The 19,639-nt window shown below is 46.2% G+C and overlaps 1 protein-coding gene across 1 annotated transcript; it reads left to right on the top strand.

Moving 5' to 3' along the window:
• The first annotated feature begins 2,417 nt into the window (after window positions 1–2,417).
• On the top strand, window positions 2,418–3,791 carry LOC135395857 (uncharacterized protein K02A2.6-like). Its single transcript, XM_064626945.1, has one exon. The coding sequence runs from the start codon at window positions 2,418–2,420 to the stop codon at window positions 3,789–3,791; it is 1,374 nt and encodes a 457-aa protein (XP_064483015.1).
• The last annotated feature ends 15,848 nt before the right edge of the window (window positions 3,792–19,639 follow it).

Here is a 19,639-nt window from a genome sequence, read left to right as displayed (position 1 = left end):
AAAAAAGTCGGCGCGGACGCGACGGTGGCGCTGCTCTGGTGGCAATATCGTCGTCCTATCCCCTCCGTATACTACTGTACCATGTTTTTATTTTTATTTTACTAAGTTATTTAACTAACTAATTACTAACTACCACGTTCTTGTGGCTTCATAAGAAGAACTATTAGCTGGGAAGCCACATATGTAAGGGGGGGATATACCCAAGCAGCACAATGTACTGAAAGTCGAGTGCAATAGGGGTGGACGGTATGTGTCTTATCAATGTTCTTTAGTTTCACGAGCCTGTTCAATGTCTTTCACTTACCCGTCCACCCCTGTTGCACTCGACTTTCAGTACATTGTGCTGCTTGGGTAGGTTTATTGCAATAAAAAAAAACAAAGAAAGAGGGGAAATGTTAGCCTGGCTCCAGAAGCCGACTTGCTATTCCCGCCTTCAAAAAAGGAAAAAGAAGAAAAAGAAAGAAAGAACGAAAAGAGCGAAAGAAAGAGCCGCAGTCACAGGCTCAGCGCGAGCCCTGTGTCAGTAAGGAAGCGTACGAGTTCCATTCCGACGCGCCACTGAATGGGGCGTTGCAGATGGCCCAGTACCGTTGCAGACCTCCCTCAGCCCTATAGGGCAGCTAGCCGCTCCATCGGAGTGGCACGGGGAGCGGCGAACAGGCGACAGTGGAGGAGTAGGTGGGAAGGTATGAAGCTCGTTGTATCTGGCGATTAGAAGCGCGCGGAGATCGCAAATAACACTGCACCGGTACGACGCCAAGGTCTCCAATGCTTACTTGCTGTCCGTGAAGGTGCACCACGAGTCGGCCTGTGAACCACATATGGCGTTGAGCGCTTCATAGATGGCTGTCAGTTCCGCTTCAGTGGATGAAGTTTCATGCGGCAGCTTGAAAGCCTGCGCAGTGTCGCTCTGAGGCATGTAGAAAGCTGCAGACGACGCGCCGTACACAACCCAGCCATCCGTGAAAATTGCTTTACGCTGACCGTGGACCGAGTTCAAATGGTCAAGAGCAAACTGGCGCGCAGCGAATAACGTAAGGGCGCGTACATGTTCACTGGCAAGAATGAAGGACGTTGGAGATGGAAGGAACGTTTTACGGAACCTTTTCGAGATCATGCAATGGAAAGATCAGAATACAAAAGGCTTTGGACAATTTTTAATTGTGGGAAATTTATTTTTTCAATTGAACTTTCAAAATTGCCAAGCGAACCTTATTTGTTTTTCTACCAGAAATATGATGTCCTCCACGAATAACCGCAGACCCAACAAAGACTATACACAGTATCGCAACAGAAGTAGTCAAAAAAAAAATAGTAAAAATTACACTGTAGCCCCGCCTGCTTGATTTTTGCAGAGAAACGTACGCGAAAAAAAGTTTAGACGAGAAAGTGTCCCCGCCTTCATTTGTTTTGGCCTTTGTGATAAAGATGGTTGTTTTCTTTGTGATAAGACGATTGTCACCAGCATCAAGGTCAACGCGGCGCAAAGGAAGGTAAAACAGAAGGCGGGAACACTTCCCCCTCTCCCCTCAAATACCGTGGGCTTTTCTTTGTGACAATCTCGCAGGCGGGGCTAAAGCCGAATATGTACTAGTGTTTTTTTTGTTTTTGTTTTTTTTTTTGGCCTGTGATTACTTCTGGAGGACTTCATGTTTCTGTAAAAGAGTGAGGTTTGCTTGGCAATTTTCAAAGTTGAATTTAAAAAAAATAAATTTTCCGCAATTACAAATTGTCCAAAGTATTCCTCAATGGTGGCAAAATTTTCCAGAAGGTAATTGCCGGAAGTCTGACAATCCTCTGGCGAGTACGTAGCCAGTTAGAATTTTTTATCACCTTAGGTGAAACACCCTGCATAATATAATAAAGGAATGATGTTACAAATGAGTACTATATTCTTAGCTCGGCTTTGCTTGCGTGTGCTGATGCTGAGGAATCCAATCATTTTTTACTCGTAGCAACCACGCACAATTGGTTTCCCTATATCAACGGAAACGACTTCCACAACGAACGTTACCTAATCTGAGCTGTTTTCTCTCTTCGTGTGGCTATGCATGCCTTCGTTTAGGGTTACAGTACCCGAAGGTTTCTTAGACGATCCGCAGGGCAACCACCCTGCAAACGGCACAAAGAGAAATTTCCCACGATCAGAGCCTTAGCGAGGCAAGTTTGCGGCCAGGGCAGGGTAAATCTGAAGCCCCTTCCCCCCCTTCTCCAACTGCCGTCAGAAGCCCTGTAAACAAAGAAATGAAAACGCTTATTTGCACTGCCGAGTCGTAAATTTGTAGCAGACACCGCTTTGCGGCCGGCCGACAACGATGAAGCCGGCCAGCTACGCACCTACGCGCGGCACGCTAAGCGCGCTATAGTTTTCCTGGGGCCGCCCAGTGGAATAAACGTTTAGTTCGACCCTGGCTCTTATGGTCTGCGCATCTCTCTTTCCGACCTCCACAAATCTGGTGACCCAGTACGAACACCAAGCCCTGGCTCACGCCCAGCTTGCCGACAGTGACCTGGAAGCCTTGCGCGCGTCATCCACCTCGCTGCGGCTTGAGGACGTCACGCTCCCAGGTTCACCAACCCGCCTTTGCTGCGACACTTCCACTTCTCCACCCAGACCATACGTGCCCACACCTCTCCGTCGGTCCATCTTCGACTCGCTGCACAACCTCGCCCATCCCGGAGTGCGGGCGACCCAACGACTCGTCGGTGCACGGTTTGTGTGGCCCAGCATGAATGCCGACATTCGTTCGTGGGTGGCCGCCTGCAACCCGTGCCAACGATCGAAGATCGGACGGCACACTGTTGCTCCCCTTGGCCGTTTCATGCCCCCCGACGCACGGTTCGATCATGTGCACGTCGACATCGTGGGCCCGCTTCCACCATCCTCTGGCCAACGCTACCTCCTGACCGCCGTCGACAGGTTTACCCGCTGGCCAGAGGCGGCCCCGATGCCTGATGCAACAGGTGCCACTGTGGCCGAAACATTCCTGGCCACTTGGATCGCCCGTTTTGGCGTGCCATCCCTTATAACAACTGACCGTGGCGCTCAGTTCGAGGCCAAGCTCTTCTCGGCTTTCCTCCAGCTCCTCGGTTCGAGCAGAATCAGAACCACATCTTATCACCCATCTTCCAACGGGTTGGTGGAGCGCTTTCACCGTCAACTAAAGGCAGCCATTATGGCCCACGAAAACGCCGTCAGCTGGCCTACCATCCTTCCCATCGTCCTGCTTGGCATTCGCGCCACCACGAAACCAGACCTCGGCTGCTGCCCGGCCGAACTCGTTTACGGCACCACCTTACTCCTGCCAGCTGATTTCTTCGTCCCGTCGCAAGCTTCTGTCACCGACCCGCCTACATACGTCGACAAGCTGCGCCAGATTTTCGAGGACGTCCGACCAGATTCGCCGCGTACTTGCCCCGGCCGCACACCCTTCGTGCCCCAAGCCCTCTCGACCGCCACGCACGTTTTTATGCGGCGTGATGCCGTGCGTAAAGCCCTGCAGCCGCCATACTCCGGACCGCACCTAGTCATCAGCCGCTCCAGCAAACACTTCACCTTAAACGTCAACGGGAAGTCTGACACCGTGAGCATTGACAGGCTCAAGCCCGCTTTCGTCGAGCCACCTGTCTCTCCCACCTGCTCTGCAGTCCCCTTCTCTGCGTCGCCGCCGCTTGCCATCCCAGCCCATCCCCTTCCCCGCAAGAAGGTCTCCTGGTCCGATCGCTCCTTCCGGAGTCCAGGGGGAGGGCCCTGTAGCAGACATCGCTTTGCGGCCGGCCGACAACGATGAAGCCGGCCAGCTACGTACCTACGCGCGGCACGCTAAGCGCGCTATAGTTTTCCTGGGGCCGCCCAGTGGAATAAACGTTTAGTTCGACCCTGGCTCTTATGGTCTGCGCATCTCTCTTTCCGACCTCCACAAATTCAATTTCCTTCGTTCACGCTTTATCCTGTCCAACCAACCTGCCAGGGCCTGCCGTTCGGCGCCCCCGAAGGCGCCCGGGGCGGCTACCCCTCTCGCACACCCGTCGCTACGGCTCTGCCCACGATCCCCAACCTGAGTATGACTACTCTACGTTACATTCACAAACAATACAAAGGGGCAAAAAGACGCATCTTGTCGCGTTTTGCAATGCACAAGGTCAACCAGGGACCTGAAGGAAACTCCAGATTGTGTTTTCCGGAGTTCAACCACCGGTGGAATTTGCGCTGTTCTTAGCATGCTTTACTAATGTGTATGAGAATGAGATGACAATAAACGAAAATTTAGCCTATAGTTGGAGTCCTAGTCTGTACGAAACTGACTACTGATTCTTGTACAAAATTGATTACTTATTCTAGGCACAACTCGGTTATGCTAAAGCGGACACTCCTATTTGCTTTTCGTATTAGAAACTGATTTGACTGACCAGTAAAATAGAAATGAAGCAAGCGCCTTCTCAGGTACACGTACGTTTTGCAACTTCGCCATTCATCTTTAATAATGAAATGTTATCTCCCTGAAATTTATTATGACAACCATCTAAGTGGCTAGGCCCATGAATATTATCGGGTTGGTTGCATCTAGACAAACTATGCGCGGATTAACTTAGAGGGTGCGGACATCGAATAGAGACCTTTTACGAACAAGATACAAACACAAGATACGAAAAAGAACAATTATATTGTGATTCTGAGATGGGCGAGCAACACGCCCTGATTACCACTCCGAAATATAAGCCGGAAAAATGTATGCGGTAGGCAGTCTCATTAGTGCGAACCTTGGCCGTAATCTGCCGTTACGTATTTAATTCGTCTTAATTCCAGTAAATATGCTGATAGTATTGACAAGATAATCCAACTTTTCCTTTATCGAAACAAAAAGTGGAGGCAGATTTTGTGGAGAGCGAAAGGCACAAAACGCATTGTTTTCTATGTGGATTGAGCTTACGAACTTTCAGTTCGCGAGTTTACGTGCTTTTGTATCTGCCATTCGCATTTGGTCTAAAAAAAATAGTAAGAATAAAAAACACGAGGAAGATAAATACGGTTGAAAAGGAAAAAAAGTTCGCAGACGGTCGGTTACAGTGACTGACGGCAAGTTCCCGAGTTCAATTCAATGAAACCAATACACTACACTAAAAAAAAAAAAAAAAGAATGAAGAAAGTGAACGGCATAATTCACAAAAAGTTCATCACAGAAAATGAAAAAAAAAGACAACGAAAAGTGCAGAAACAGCTGTAGCTGAAAACGTCTTCTTTCGGTATTTGCCTGCGACACCTTTCGGGGAAGGCTGGGACTTACAAACCATGGTTACCAACTTACGCGGTAAATCTCGCTGGGTTTCGGTTTCGCTGGGCGGTGAGTGGGCAGCTTTTAGTCATTCCGGCATCCCCTTGGTACACTCCGATTACGGTGAAAAATTCAAATTTGTTCTGTGCATAATTGTCTCTCTTCAGTGCGGATTTTGCTTTCAAACAAGCACTAGAACAATCCGAAATGACAAGTTGAAAAATCCAATTTTTCAGGTTTTCTTAGGAGTGTTTATAAATTACCTACGTCAAATATCAATAATACGGGGCTGTGGCACACTTTGTGTATCCCGGGACACAACGCTGCAAAAAAGTACATAGGGCTATTTTCTTTTTGCTTCGCGTAAAACCTTGGCAAAGATGAGCAAAAAATGAGAATATGGTCATGTTCCTCGCTTTATAGTAGTACAGGTGAGCAATGCATAAACAAAAGGGCGCTGTAGCACATTTTTATAGAAAAAATGCTTTCCTGCGACATCAATACTTCCAAAGTCAGACAAATAGGAGCAGCGCAATCTCTTGGCAAACATGGCAGTTTTCACAAGAGGAGTGGGACCGAAGCCTTAATAAGAGGATACAATATGCAAGAGACGGGCGAGTCGCCCGTGATACATGAGTTCGCTCTGCGTCAGCAGCTTCGACTGAGGAAAGAAAGCGTCAGACCTAACGCGAGCTCCCTTTTGCTTCTCAGCCTTTAGGTACGTTGCACCCTCACGTGGAGAGCTTCAGATACAATTGCACGTACGGAGAGCACAGGGAACATCCAACACTTACCTAATTTTTTCTGAAAAAGAAATCCTCACCTCACGTCACTTGAACGTTTTCAAGAACACTTTCTCTTGATCACACCTCACCTCACCATTTTTCTGAAAAAATATCCTTACCTCAACTAAAGCCTCCTTCTAAAATATCTTCACCTCCTCTCACCGCAAGCTTCTTGTCTCTTTTTTTCTTTGTTACCTCGCTTGTTACCTCGCTTTTTACAGCTTCATTGGTTAATTCCTGGCAAAAAGTTACAAGTACGCACTATTAAAGAAGCCTGGGAAGTAGAGAGTAAAAAATCTCTGACCCCGTTGAAATAATGTCACCACTGTATTATGTTTTTACACAATAAAGACTGTCCTAGTGAACAAATTGCGCCCACGGCAGACGTTTGATTCCTCCGCTCGCGCGAAACTCTCCGCTCTTCGGTGGACGCCACGTGACGAGCCAGAGAACGCGCTTCACGATGTGACGATGCTCCTGCATCCCATCAGAGGAGGGATCGCGGAGCGACATCATCGTCACGGCGGAGTCGGAGCGTCGTCTGCTATGTACGTTTCTCGCAGTTTCTTCTGACCGGGTATCCGCACGAGCGACTTTTTCGGGCGAAATCTCGGCGGAGGCGCGAGGGCGACAGGAGCGGCGTCATAATTTCTTGGATGCACGTGAGCAACGTCACGTGTTCTCGTGCACTCGTCTGCCGCAGAGAGATTCTGAGCGCGCTCCACAGAATTTCTTTGACGAGAAACTGCGTCTGCTAGCTGCGCTGCGTTCAACGTCGTCCTTCGTCGCGTTTTTGAGTAACTTCTCCACCGTTACTTCATGCGTCGTTCGGATGCGCTTGGCATTTCGTCCGCGATATCTCGTTAGCGCGTACTTTAATCCTCACTCTCCTTTGCCGACATCTCGCCAGATAAAGTCGCTCGTGCGGATACCCGGTGACTAGAATCCGCGCGAGCGACTTGCTCTGGAGAGATGTCGGCTGAGGAGAGCGAGGAGGAAAGCACGCGTGAACGAGATATCGCGGAAGAAATGACAAGAGCGTCCGAACGACGTCTGAAGTAAAGGTGTGCGCCGATGCTGTTTCTGTCGACGGCGTCGGCTTTGGGCCCGTTTTTGACCGGCGGCGGCGGCGGCGGCGGCGTGATCACTACAGCCGCGCTTTTCGACAATGTATTTTTTTGCGAAATACCCGAAATAGCTGTAGGCCTCATAACGGTGTCCGTTTCAGTTTCTTTTCTATGTAGATGCTAAAGTACTTATAACTGGTAGAATGCTTAGAAAGCAGCACAGTTGGTATCATACATCCAGAAAGAAAAACCCGAGACTGGGAGGGAGAAAGAAGCACCAACAGGACGTCTTGTTTGTGTGAGACTTTTTGTGTTGACGTACGTTCTCACGATGGGAGGTTCGTAAATTGAACGTGAATCAACAATATTCATCTATATAGGGAACTTTCGTCTGGTAGAATTTGGCTTATCCATTTTAGTAATTGAAATTAATTCAATTGCGTAAATTGAACTCGGAAGTCAATTAAGTCAGCGTAACGCTTTTTCTCACAGATAGAGAGCGCTTTTGAGACATACCCCATTTTATTGAAAGATACCTTCCCTACTATACCCTCATGCAATGGTAACAGCTGAACAAGATGCGAACACACCCGTTCGGACACTCGCAAAACGACTTTATTTTAACGATGATGACTGGGGAGTTTCATCTCCTGGGAGAGAGGGGTGCTCACAGATTCCGAAGGAAGACTGACAAATTACCATTGTAGCTCTCATTGTATTACCTACTTCAATACTATTGTATTAGGGTAGGTACAGCCTGCGACCTACTTGTCTGGAATCGACAGCTTGAGCTTTATCCGGTGTGGAACCTCCAGGCGTTGCCAGATTGTTTACTTCCACTAATAAACCCATACTGGGTATCATGCCCGTACGTGTCTGTTAGTCGAAAGCAATATTGTTGCAACGCCTGTAGATTTCCGGCAAGGTAAACTTCAAGCTGTCCATTTCAGACAAATATCTCGCAATCTGTAATGGAATGGGGTAAATCCGACACGAAAGACTTTCTGTTTCTGGCAAACATCGTTCAAATGCCTTGGCAAATTTCGTAGTTCCACTCAACAAACTGAATTTATTTCTAGTAAAATCTCAAAGTTACTTATAGTACAAGGCAAAAGCTCTCTACAAATATTATGTCATTCATCGCATCGCAGAGATAAAACGAAAATGGCGTGTTGGTTGAAACAAACTGGCTGTACTGAAACGTAGCCGCTCGTCACGAAAACTCACGTTCTTCGGTATCGTACTTTAATGTATTTTTCTTTTTTCGAAATACCCTGTATGCAATACTGCCAGTATGAATTCCAGGTGTAAACGATCTGCTCATCCTTTCACGTTGTACACAGCCAAAACCAGAAAACCAGTTCCCTAAACAGTGGCCTAAATGAAAGGTGTAGTGCACCGGTAAGTAATGTGTTGATTTGAAGAAGTTTTAGAACAGTCTTATATAACGCAAGATAGCATCTTGACACGTGACGTTATACACTGACACAACTCTCCACAGCAAAGAACAGCCATCTATTAGCATTACAACCCTATGAAGCCACAATATTCCTGACGCAAGCAAGGCTAGCGCCTTTCGTGAATTTAAGTTCATGTGAATCACGTACTTCTCAAGTAATGCCATGTGACAGACGACCTCTAGTGAACAAAAATTACTGTCTTAACCGTGAGTGGCTGCAGCCGTTACCTTTGATCTTGATTCACAACACAGGACGTCTTCTTTTCATTGGGACTACGGGCCGCAGAAATATAGGTAAATGCATCTCCATAGCAAGCAGAGACAACGACAGGTACCACAAACACCTTTGCAAAACCCCAGTAAGATTCCTCTTAACAATGAACAGCACTGCATTCGAAAAATGTCGCAGAAAGGTGCATCACCAACACCATGCTCCCTTTGACACACAAACACCAGACACATCGTATGCCTTTCCCCTCAAAACGCCGTATTTTCCTCGAAGAGACGCGAGACGCGAGAACAGGACGAAACCCTCGCTTTTCTTCGATGTTTCATCCGCAGGCTGTTTCTTTGTTTGATTTCGTTACTTCCACAACCGTTTCTTTGGAACGGAGAACAAGTATCGGAATAAAGAACGATGTTCGCGTTGCGACGGTACCAAATATGAATTTGCAAGCTCATTTGTACCCATGCGAGCCTTTTTTCCTCATCCACAAAAACCTACAAGGTACATTCTCTCATTTTCCAACATTTCCCGTAAAATTTCCCCCCTTCCAAGACACGCTCCTCAATCACGTACGACAATGTCTGTTTTATGCAGTTATTAGACATGTGACGAAAAATAGCCTGTTGTGCGTTACTGTTGTGCGTTAGACTCCGTAGAGGAACAAAAGCACGAGTCGAGCTGCCGCTATAAGAGAGCTGTTTATTGTACGAGTACCAAGTGCGGACTACCCCTAGACAAAGCCCACGAAGAAAGATAAACGAGGAGAGAACATGAGAAGTGAAAGCCTTGAACTCGCCGTACAAAGACGCGGTGCGAAGATGACTCAACGGCTGGGCTCGAATGCCAGATACTTCACATTTCCCCGCCTTTGGAAGTCTTTGACTCAGGAAAAGTCTTTGGTGTAATGCAGAGTCCACTTCTGGTATGCATGTGAGACATATTCTCACAAGTGCTAATCTTTCATGCATTTATGCATCTGCGAGGTCTGTAGTTTCGGCCAACTTGTCTGTGTGACAGCGGGATGAGATGCGGCCGATTGCGGCGAAGATCACCGCTTTCTGTTGCCACAACATAGGAACGTGGTGTTGAGGCTGGTCCTTTCACGCATCCTCTTCTTTGTACATCGATGACCCATACATCTTGAACCTCATCAATATCAGAGAGAGAAATGCTGCTGCCCAAGAAGGTAATGTAACGTAAGGCTGCTGCCCAAGAAGGTAAGGTAAGGTCCAACAGTTCGATAGACACCATAGTGCCTATACAACTGTTGTTTCTCTCTTTTTCAGTAGCTCTTGGGACTTCTTTCCGGCCTCGTGGTCTACCTTCTTGGGCAGCAGCATTTCTCCCGCTACCGGAAGTGTAGTTCGCAATCGTCTACCCATCAGTAGTTCGGCTGGGCTGTAGCCATTCTTGAGGGGTGTTGACTGATAGGAAAGAAGCGTTTCGTACGGATCCCCTGTTTTCTTCATAGATCCTTTGATAATCTTTACGGCTGCTTCTGCCATGCCGTTGCTTTGCGGATATCTCGGGCTCGAAGTGGTGTGTTTGTACTTGAATTCCTCTGCGAATTTTCGAAATTCTGATGATTCTGCACCGGCGAACTGTGGTCCGTTATCGGATATTACTTCGTTCGGTATGCTGTGTCGTGCAAAAACGGACTTGCAGTGGTTCACAACCGTTGCGGTCGATAGACTCGATCAGCGCGAGTAGTAGTCGGTGACAATTAACCACCATTATCCGTTTAGGCAAAACAAATCTATTGCTACCTTTTCCCATGGACGTTGTGGAAACTGATGTATAGCATTTGCGGCATTTTCCTGTTGACGCGTTGTTCCGCGCACATGTTGCAGTCATTCACCATTTGCTCGATGTCTGCATTTATCCCTGGCCACCACACTGAGTCTCTCCCACGAAGTTGACATTTTACAATTACAAAGTGACCTTCGTGTATAGCGTCTGTAGAATGTTGTTGCGGATGGACTGTGGGATGACTATTCTTGAACCGTACATCAGTATTTTACCGCTATAGAAGGTTGGTGTCGGTGATCCCAGAATTGCTTAAGGTCATGTGGGGTGTCCCTTTTGCTTGGCCAGTCGTGCTCAGTGAGACGGACCAGTTGCTGGCAAGTAGGATCAGCTGTTTGTTGCTCTTTAATCCAGTCAAGCGTTGGAGCTGTTGCTGGTATATTGGCTATTACGCATTGTACCTAAGCTTGAACTTCTTCATTGAGGTGTCCACACTCTGTTGTGGGAAGCGGAGCTCTTGACGGAGTATTGGCAGCGAGAAGCTCTTTCCCGGGAACGTGAACAATGTCGTAGGAGAAACGCATTATACGGATACGTAGCCTTTGCAGCCTTGGTGCAAGGTCATCTGGTGACTTGGTAGAGAAAATGGTAACTAGCGGTTTGTGATCGGTTTCTAGAGTAAACCGGGCTCTAATGAGGTAGTCCCTAAACTTCTCACAAGCCCACACCACGGCTAGAACTTCCTTCTCGATCTGCGCTTATCGCCTTTCTGTTTCGATCAGGGTGCAAGACACGTAGGCGATTACTTTTAGCGTTCCATCGCTCTGTTGATGCCTTAAAACTGCACCTAGTCCGTACGCAGAGACGTCGGCAGATACGATGGTGTTGTTGGGTCGAAAATCCCCAGAACGGGACGTATCCAAAGAATGTCCTTCCACTGTTGCAAGGCGTGTTGTTGCGTCTTGTCCCAGACAAAGTCGCTTTCGTACTTAACATTGATGTTAAGGGATGTAGAACATCAGCCACACGAGGCACGAATCTCGCCAGATACGTTGACATGCCAAGTAAACGTCGGAGTTCGCGCTGGTTTGATGGCGGTGGCATCTCCTGTACTGACTTGAGGATGATATTATCCGGTCGAATGCCATTGTCGTCTGTTCTGTGTCCTAGGAAAGTGATGCTGGAAGTTCCAAAAAACGCCCTCTTCGGAATCCAGGGTAAGTTGTGCGTCGGCTAATCGTTGTAGCACTTTCCTCGGTCGCTGGGAATGTCCCTCTTCTGTACAACCGCAGATCAGGACGTCATCCATGTGGCAGAGTACCCCTTCGAGGCTTTCTAAGATCCTCGCCATTCTCTTCTGGAAGTGTTCTGGCGCCGAACTGATGCCGAATGGGAGGCGATTGAATCAAAATCTCCCGAACGGTGTGATGAATGTAGTGAGCAGTCGGCTATTCTCATTAAGAGGAATTTGCCAAAATCCAGAGACAGCATCCAGCCGCGAGAATATTTTTGCACCTAAGAGCTGTTCTAGTGTCTGCTCCACTGAGGGTATGGGGTGCCATTCGCGGTACACATGTCGATTGAGTTCTCATAAGCCAACACAGATACGGATGGTTCCTGACGGTTTCGGAACCACCACCATTGGAACACACCATTCTGTTGCCTCGTCTACTGATGAGATAACTCCAAGTTTCTGCATTCGTTCTAATTCTCCCCGTGTCTTTTCGAAGAGAGGGAGTGGCACTCGGTGCGGAGAAACGACAGCATACGGTTTTGCATCTTGTTTGAGAACAAGGGTATATTCCTCCTTGAAGTTACCGAGTCCTTTGAAGTGCTGAGGGAAGTCCTTACGCGTATTGCAGACTTGTAGTACTGTCTCGGTACCCTCGACACGAGGGGTAGAAGCGACGTTGTTCACTTGTGGGAACAGACAAAACTTTTCTCTTGCTGGTTTTGTCATATTATTGAACTGTTTTTCTTTTATGTAACAGCATGACACATATTGTAGCTTTTCCGCACTTATCGTCACAGGCAGCCGCAGTATTTCTTACCTCGAGGCATTCTTCCTGACCAAGGCATGTGACAGAATCCTAACCGTTCGATTTCTCGCACGCGTTGTGGGTTTTTATAAGGATTTTGTCAAAATGTCACTGAAGCATGGGTTAGTAAGAAGGGGATATGCTCAACCATGAGGGTGTTCTCGGCTGAGTGGCCCAATCTCTTGTTGCTGTTTCTTCTTTCCTTTTTCTTTTTTTGCTTTTTGAAACGCTGCGCTGATATCCTCTCATGGGAAGCAAAGCTGAGCAACAGAAAGTAAAAACACCGGCGACGATGGCAGATGTTAAAAAAATGGCGGAAACACGCTTTATATTTTACTACAAAACGTATACTGAATTCTGAAAAATAAAAATAGTAACGCTCGCTGGAGATACACCCTATACATCTCAGAGAGCTCCTGTTTACGTCCGTATCTCCTGGTTATGTCCGCAAAATGGACGTACGTAGGAAGTTCAAAGCCCGGCCAAGTGGATCTCCGTAGTACATCCACTGGAGGAATTTCATTATTCTGCGTATATCCGTATCTCCTTGAAAGTATATCCGATGGACATCCGTAGGACAGAATTTTCTGACTGGGATGCATATACGCAAGAAACGTATAATTTCGTTTTGGCAGAAAACGTCGACAGTTTTCACTGGTTCCACACTGGATCCTGTGAGATCTATATATAAGAAATTATGCCGAAAAGGAATTATCCGTATATCTATAAAGGCTTTTGTTCCCCCGGCGTTTGAAATCTTACACATTATACTCAATGGGACAGAAGTAGAATTCGCGCTCCATCGTGATTTCGCAGTCTTATACATCAAAAGCTATCCGCTTTAGGTAATTTTTCACTGCAGTTTCACAATTAGGGGGACCATGTTTGGAACCTAAAGTGAATGTCTTGGCTATGTAGCGGGCTAATTTTGTTCCCGAAGGTATGAAAATGCGGCTAAAACGTAGACATCACACTTAAAGGGACGGTCTCGTACAGATCGAGCGATTCCGAAACTTAGGTGAAATTATATTCAAGAGTGCTACAGAAATACAGTCGCGAAGTTTCAACCAGAACAACGAAGTGGTTTTCGAGAAATTTGAAGGAATATGCCGTGACAGCAGACGACGGAAGTCGCAGCTGGATTCAACTCCCTCTCATGCAACGTCACATGTGACGTGGTTATGATATTTATGGTGGCAGGTCGCCCATTGGGCGACCGAAGCGCAATGCATAATACAGTCGGAGGTGTATGTGCTTTGCGCTTGAAAGTTGTCACGCGCGACGTCGTAATGTCTGATAGCAAATTTAGCGATAGTGACGGGTCCCTGTCACTAAGCGGTGAAGATGAGCTCATCGGCGCCGATCGATCGAAGAACCGGGGACGTCGATGACCCTTTGCCACAATAACGTCGTTAGCCAGTGAAAGTAGTGGATGATCCGGAATCGATTGACGGGTAAGACTCATCCATAAAAGCGCACTTTTTTGCGTATATATGTTCCGCTTGATCGTGAAACATTCTAAATTGTACAAACATTGCAGGTGTGTGTATAGACACTGCTCGCCAATACCAGCATGTGTGTTGTGCGCACAATCCGGAACCTGTTTCGATCCGTCAACTACACATGGTGTTGTATTCTCCTGAAAGGTGTTGTAAGGTTTGTTTTTGTTGCGCAGCTTTTTATTTGCATATAAAAATGTGTGTTTCATGGTACGTTATGCAAAATTTCAGATTTGGGCATTTCGTGATATATGTATCAGAACTTGGATAGACTGCTGAAGAAAGCTGCTCTCTCTATCCATTCCCGCAAGCGGCAGGAGGTTGTCAACGTGATAAGTGAAGGCTTTCCATTCATGTCATTACACCTGGAGCAAATGACAAAATCAAGAATAAGCTCGTCAACGTCTTCAATTACCCCTGGCCTATATGAAAAAAAAAAAAGCCCTTTTCAGGACCATCCAACATATCTGCATCAAAGACCATGCTTCTGCATCGAATAAGCTCTTATCATCATTGATGATTATAGTATTTCATATCAAAAATACCTAGACATGCATTACGAATGTGCAAGATGGATCAGCCGTATTTTTGCTAATGTTATGGCGGTGTGTTCATGAGCCCATACTGGCTCAGATTTTGATTGTGTCAGGGGTTGCACACTAAGATGTCCAGCACGTTGAATATAAAAGATTTGGAAATGTTTAAAAACTTTCAAAAATATCAAAAATACCTAGATGTCCATGACAAATTTGTAAGATGGAACAGCGGTTTGCAACATGTTTACATGTCGTCTGGCTTATTGTTGCTCATGTTACACCAGTGTGTTCATGAGCCCATACTGGCTCAGATTTTGATTGTGTCAGGGGTTGCACACTAAGATGTCCAACACGTTGAATATAAAAGATTTGGAGATGTTTAAAAACTTTCAAAAATATCAAAAATACCAAAAATACCTAGACGTCCATGACAAATTTGTAAGATGGAACAGCGGTTCGCAACATGTTTACATGTCGTCTGGCTTATTGTTGCTCATGTTACACCGGTATGTTCATGAGCCCATACTGGCTCAGATTTTGATTGTGTCAGGGGTTGCACACTAAGATGCCCAGCACGTTGAATATAAAAGATTTGGAGATGTTTAAAAACTTTCAAAAATATCACAAATACCAGAAATACCTGGGCGTCCGTGAGAAATTTGTAAGATGGAACAGCGGCTTGCAACATGTTTACATGTCGTCTGGCTTATTGTTGCTCATGTTACACCGGTGTGTTCATGAGCCCATACTGGCTCAGATTTTGATTGTGTCAGGGGTTGCACACTAAGATGTCCAGCACGTTGAATATAAAAGATTTGGAAATGTTTAATAACTTTCAAAAATATCAAAAATACCTGGACGTACATGACAACTTTGTAAGATGGAACAGCGGTTTGCAACATGTTTACATGTCGTCTGGCTTATTGTTGCTCATGTCACACCGGTGTGTTCATGAGCCCATACTGGCTCAGATTTTGATCGTGTCAGGGGTTGCACACTAAGATGTCCAGCACGTTGAATATGAAAGACGTGTAAATGTTTAAAAAAATATGAAAAATACCTAGACGTGCATGACAAATGTGTAAGATGGAACAGCGGTTTGCAACTTGTCGACATGTCGTCAGTCTTATTTTTGCTCATGTTACACCGGTGTGTTCATGAGCCCATACTGGCTCACATTTTGATTCGATATCAGGGGTTGCAGACTAACATGTCCAGCACGTTGAATATAAAGTTTGCGGAAGTTGAGTGTTTATGTAGCCATCTTTTATTGTCCCTTATTGTAATGTACGTCCATAGCACTGACCAATTGTGTTAAGATTGGGTTGTTGGTATCTGGTAGTCATAATGATGTTCAAGCAGCATGCTCTGACCAACCTGTCGTCCTGTCCTGTCAACAAGGTTGTCTTGTCTTTTGCTGCTTGAACATCATATAATCACAACACTGATTTGTGGATATAACTTACATATTTATATTATGCAATACTTTTCTCACATCAGCAATGTGCAGGGAAAAATTAAATAGAGCTGTGAAGCCTGCGAATTGGAGTTGTTATATTTGTGATTCATTAATAGGTGTTGATTCTGGCACAGGAAGGAGTGCCACTCTCATCAGTTAGTGTCATCTACTGAAGGGGTACAAGACAACATTATTGAGCATAGTTTGGCGATATACTGCTCCGGTAGGGATAATACCTTAGAGTGGCTATATGCAAAACACACTGATGTAGCCTGCTGGATCAAGCACTTCTTTCCAAGGTACGCGGGACTGCCGTTTCGTGCAGTGCCGACAATTTCTGTACACATCACTTTTGGCTATTATCAACAAAGTAATACCTACATTTCAATACTGCACGTATCCAGTTCCTTGGACACCGTTGCCGCTAACAGTTGACTGCGTGACGGCCGACATCTTTTAGTTTGAGCTGCGTCCGGCGCCGTCCCATACATATCGCGCTCGCAGAACGTCTCTTACCTCATATGCATCGTGAACGAAACGTGCGGAGTACACGCACGCGTGTGACAATCAGACCTTTTGTTGAAGATGCTTCGAGTGTGTGACTCCCAACAGGTGCTTTTCTATATCCACTTTCGTCACATTGTCGTCGACAAAAGAGTTGTTATACACCCGGGTTACGTTTCCACCACTTCCATACGGAATATTCTTTTCGCAGGTAAGACGAACTAGAAGTGCTCAAAATACCGAACGATACGAGACAAGATAGTAAATAAGCGCAAATTGCCTTGATTAGGTGGAATCATCCACGTAAACTGCCGCTCGAAATGAAGATGCGAGACGTATTGACATTGTTGTTCGGCCACATTTTACAATACGCGTCTTTCGTTTGACCAGACCACATGCAGCAAATTTATTGCCGTCGCGTGATCCTCGAGCACCTTTTGGAAGTCGTCTGCTCTCACCGCTGCAAGAAGGCGCGAGAGCAGACGATTTGTTCATCCAATAAGCGGTCTGCCATCGTAGCGGATATCGCTGTTGCCAACAGAAATCGCAATGTGCTGGCGCTGTTCTTATCAACTTAATTCGTTTATTTAATAACCGTGACGATTCTGGACGAGCGAATTCACAGTATTACGTTTTCAGATATGAGGAATCGAATGGTACGCTTTGTGGATGGGCCAGGGTGTACGAGACCGTCCCTTTAAAGAGGACTTTATACCCTTGTCAGACAGCATTTCAAATGTCAATTGCGAGAAATGGCCTTCGGCTTCTCAAATGACCTTTGTTCGGGGGCGCCTGCCAGACAGGCGGGAAAGGAGTGCTCCTCAACTGACTGCCCTCACCGGCTCCCTTTTTCGGTTTCGTTTTCCCTGTCTGCTGTGGAAATTTGAAGTTGGTCTGTGCGCCACAAATCAAGATACAGAAGCCATATGCACTTCTCTAAATAGGATCTAAATACATTTACACAGTTGCACTCCATTATCCGCATTTTATAGGTTTTCCTACATTCAGCTGCGCAGGTAGCGAGGGTACAATGGCATAACACTGTTGTCGAGATTGCTACTTTCTGCTCCTCAAATGTCGTTGGGGGCCTCCTTTCGCGTTGATGGTCATTTCTTAGAAAGGTCCTTTGAGCTGCCGTCTGACACGGCTGTCAGAGGTCACTTTTGCCAATGAAAATTCCCCGAAGTCCTTCGAGCATGCCGTCTGACAGGGGTATTAGCCTAACGACGCTACCTCGTGTAGGAAAGCCGACTGTGCGTTTGAGCACGTGTAAGTGGGAGGAGGAATGAAGCTCGAAAGGGAGGGGAATTATCAGAGTTCAGCACGCATTCTCCTCTTTTAACTAGCGCAGCAAGACGGGTCTGATAAAAACGTCTACAAAATAAAGGTGTACTTCCACGGCCAAAGAGACTGAAGAACATTTCTAGTGACATCTGCTTTAAAAACAGAAAACTCAACGCTGCAGATACTACGTTCCCCTGAGGTTCGCGGTTTGAGAAATCGGACACTCTCTTCTTCTTAGTATAAATAGAGAGCTATAGTACATCGTACGCTATCGCCTTTGCGCGCGTAAGGGATAGCGTTGGTGGTTCTGCGCACTGAGCGAAGCTCTCTATCTGTTATGGGCGTGCGCAGAACTACCAACGCTATCCTTTACGAACGCAAAGGCGATAGCGTACGATGTACTAAAACTATCAAATTTTTTAAACTGTTTCTGTCATTGAACTTATGACGGTACAAAAATTCTTATGGCTGTAGTGTACTGTTATTGCCATGTGATCTGTCCGCCGATAATTCCCTTTTAATCTTTACCTCATCTGTGACCGTCACGTTTATTGCATGTATATAAGGTATGCTTATTTTTGTGGGGGCCGATTCACGAGCCACACGTTGCAGTTCTACCAAGCAGGAGCGGGAACGAGACACAAATATCAAATCATCAACGTATCTAGCCACCAAAAGTTTTGGTGGCTAGATACGTTGATGATCTGATATTTGTGTCTCGTTCCCGCTCCTGCTTGGTAGGTGAGGTTTGTGAGGGCAAAATTTAAGATGGAATGTGAGGGTGAGGGCGGCTGAGGTTTAGTTACTGGTGAGGAAAATTTGGTGAGGGTGAGTGAGGCCAATGAAGTCTGTGCTTCGTGAGGTGAAGATGAGCGAGGCCGCAGGAAAATGCCCACCTATGAATACAAGTATGCACGGATAAACAAGCTATTCGGCACCCCTGGCGTACACTAAAAAAGAAAAATATCGGATATCGTCATGGTGATGAGAATATTGGGGTAACGTTATCTTAGGCTATTGACAGTACTTTGTCGAAGGCGAAGTACAACGTCACCTCGAGTGTTGCAAAAATGGCACAAGGTGTAGTATTTCACGCGCAAAACATGGCGCTAAAATATGCAGGCAATTGCACAGGATGCATGTCTGCGAGCATTTGCTTAAAGGAAGGAACAAAAATCGCGCTTCTGGCAATGTGTTAAATTTCTGCACAGGTACGCCGCCATGATTGGCTTGAAGTCAAGAACACATTGACACAACACGATTATATGCGCTAGGTCCCAGTTGTATTCGACGCATTTAAGTGAGTTGAACACAGGGGCATATGCCTGACTTAGATGACATACACATTTTGTTCGTGAACGGCGCTCCCGCATAGCGCAGGCGCAACGGCTCGGCCATGCACAGTTTAAGCATGCTGTCGCCGAGACAAGTGTATGCATGAAGAAAAGAAAAAGAAAATTGCCTTGCCTTCGGTTCTCCTAAATAGAGGTATATAACGTCGTTAGACAAAATATACGATTTTACAGTCATTAAGGTACCCATCAAATTTCATACTGGTGGCAACCACCCTTCCCCGTGGTGCTGCGAGGAAAAATTAAGAAAGAGTGTGAAACATAAAAGTAGGCCTACATTGTACACACACAAAAAAAACATGACGGTCACAGATAAGGTAAAGATGAAAGGGAAATCATAGGCGGGCAGATCACAATGCAATAACGGTACACTATACAGCCATTAGAATTTTTGTACATCTTTTTAACAC

Source organism: Ornithodoros turicata, chromosome 5 (assembly GCF_037126465.1).
Source record: "Ornithodoros turicata isolate Travis chromosome 5, ASM3712646v1, whole genome shotgun sequence".
NCBI lineage: Eukaryota > Metazoa > Arthropoda > Arachnida > Ixodida > Argasidae > Ornithodoros > Ornithodoros turicata.
The sequence above is the reverse complement of the archived record's forward strand: the minus strand, read 5'-3'. Positions and strand labels throughout refer to the sequence as shown.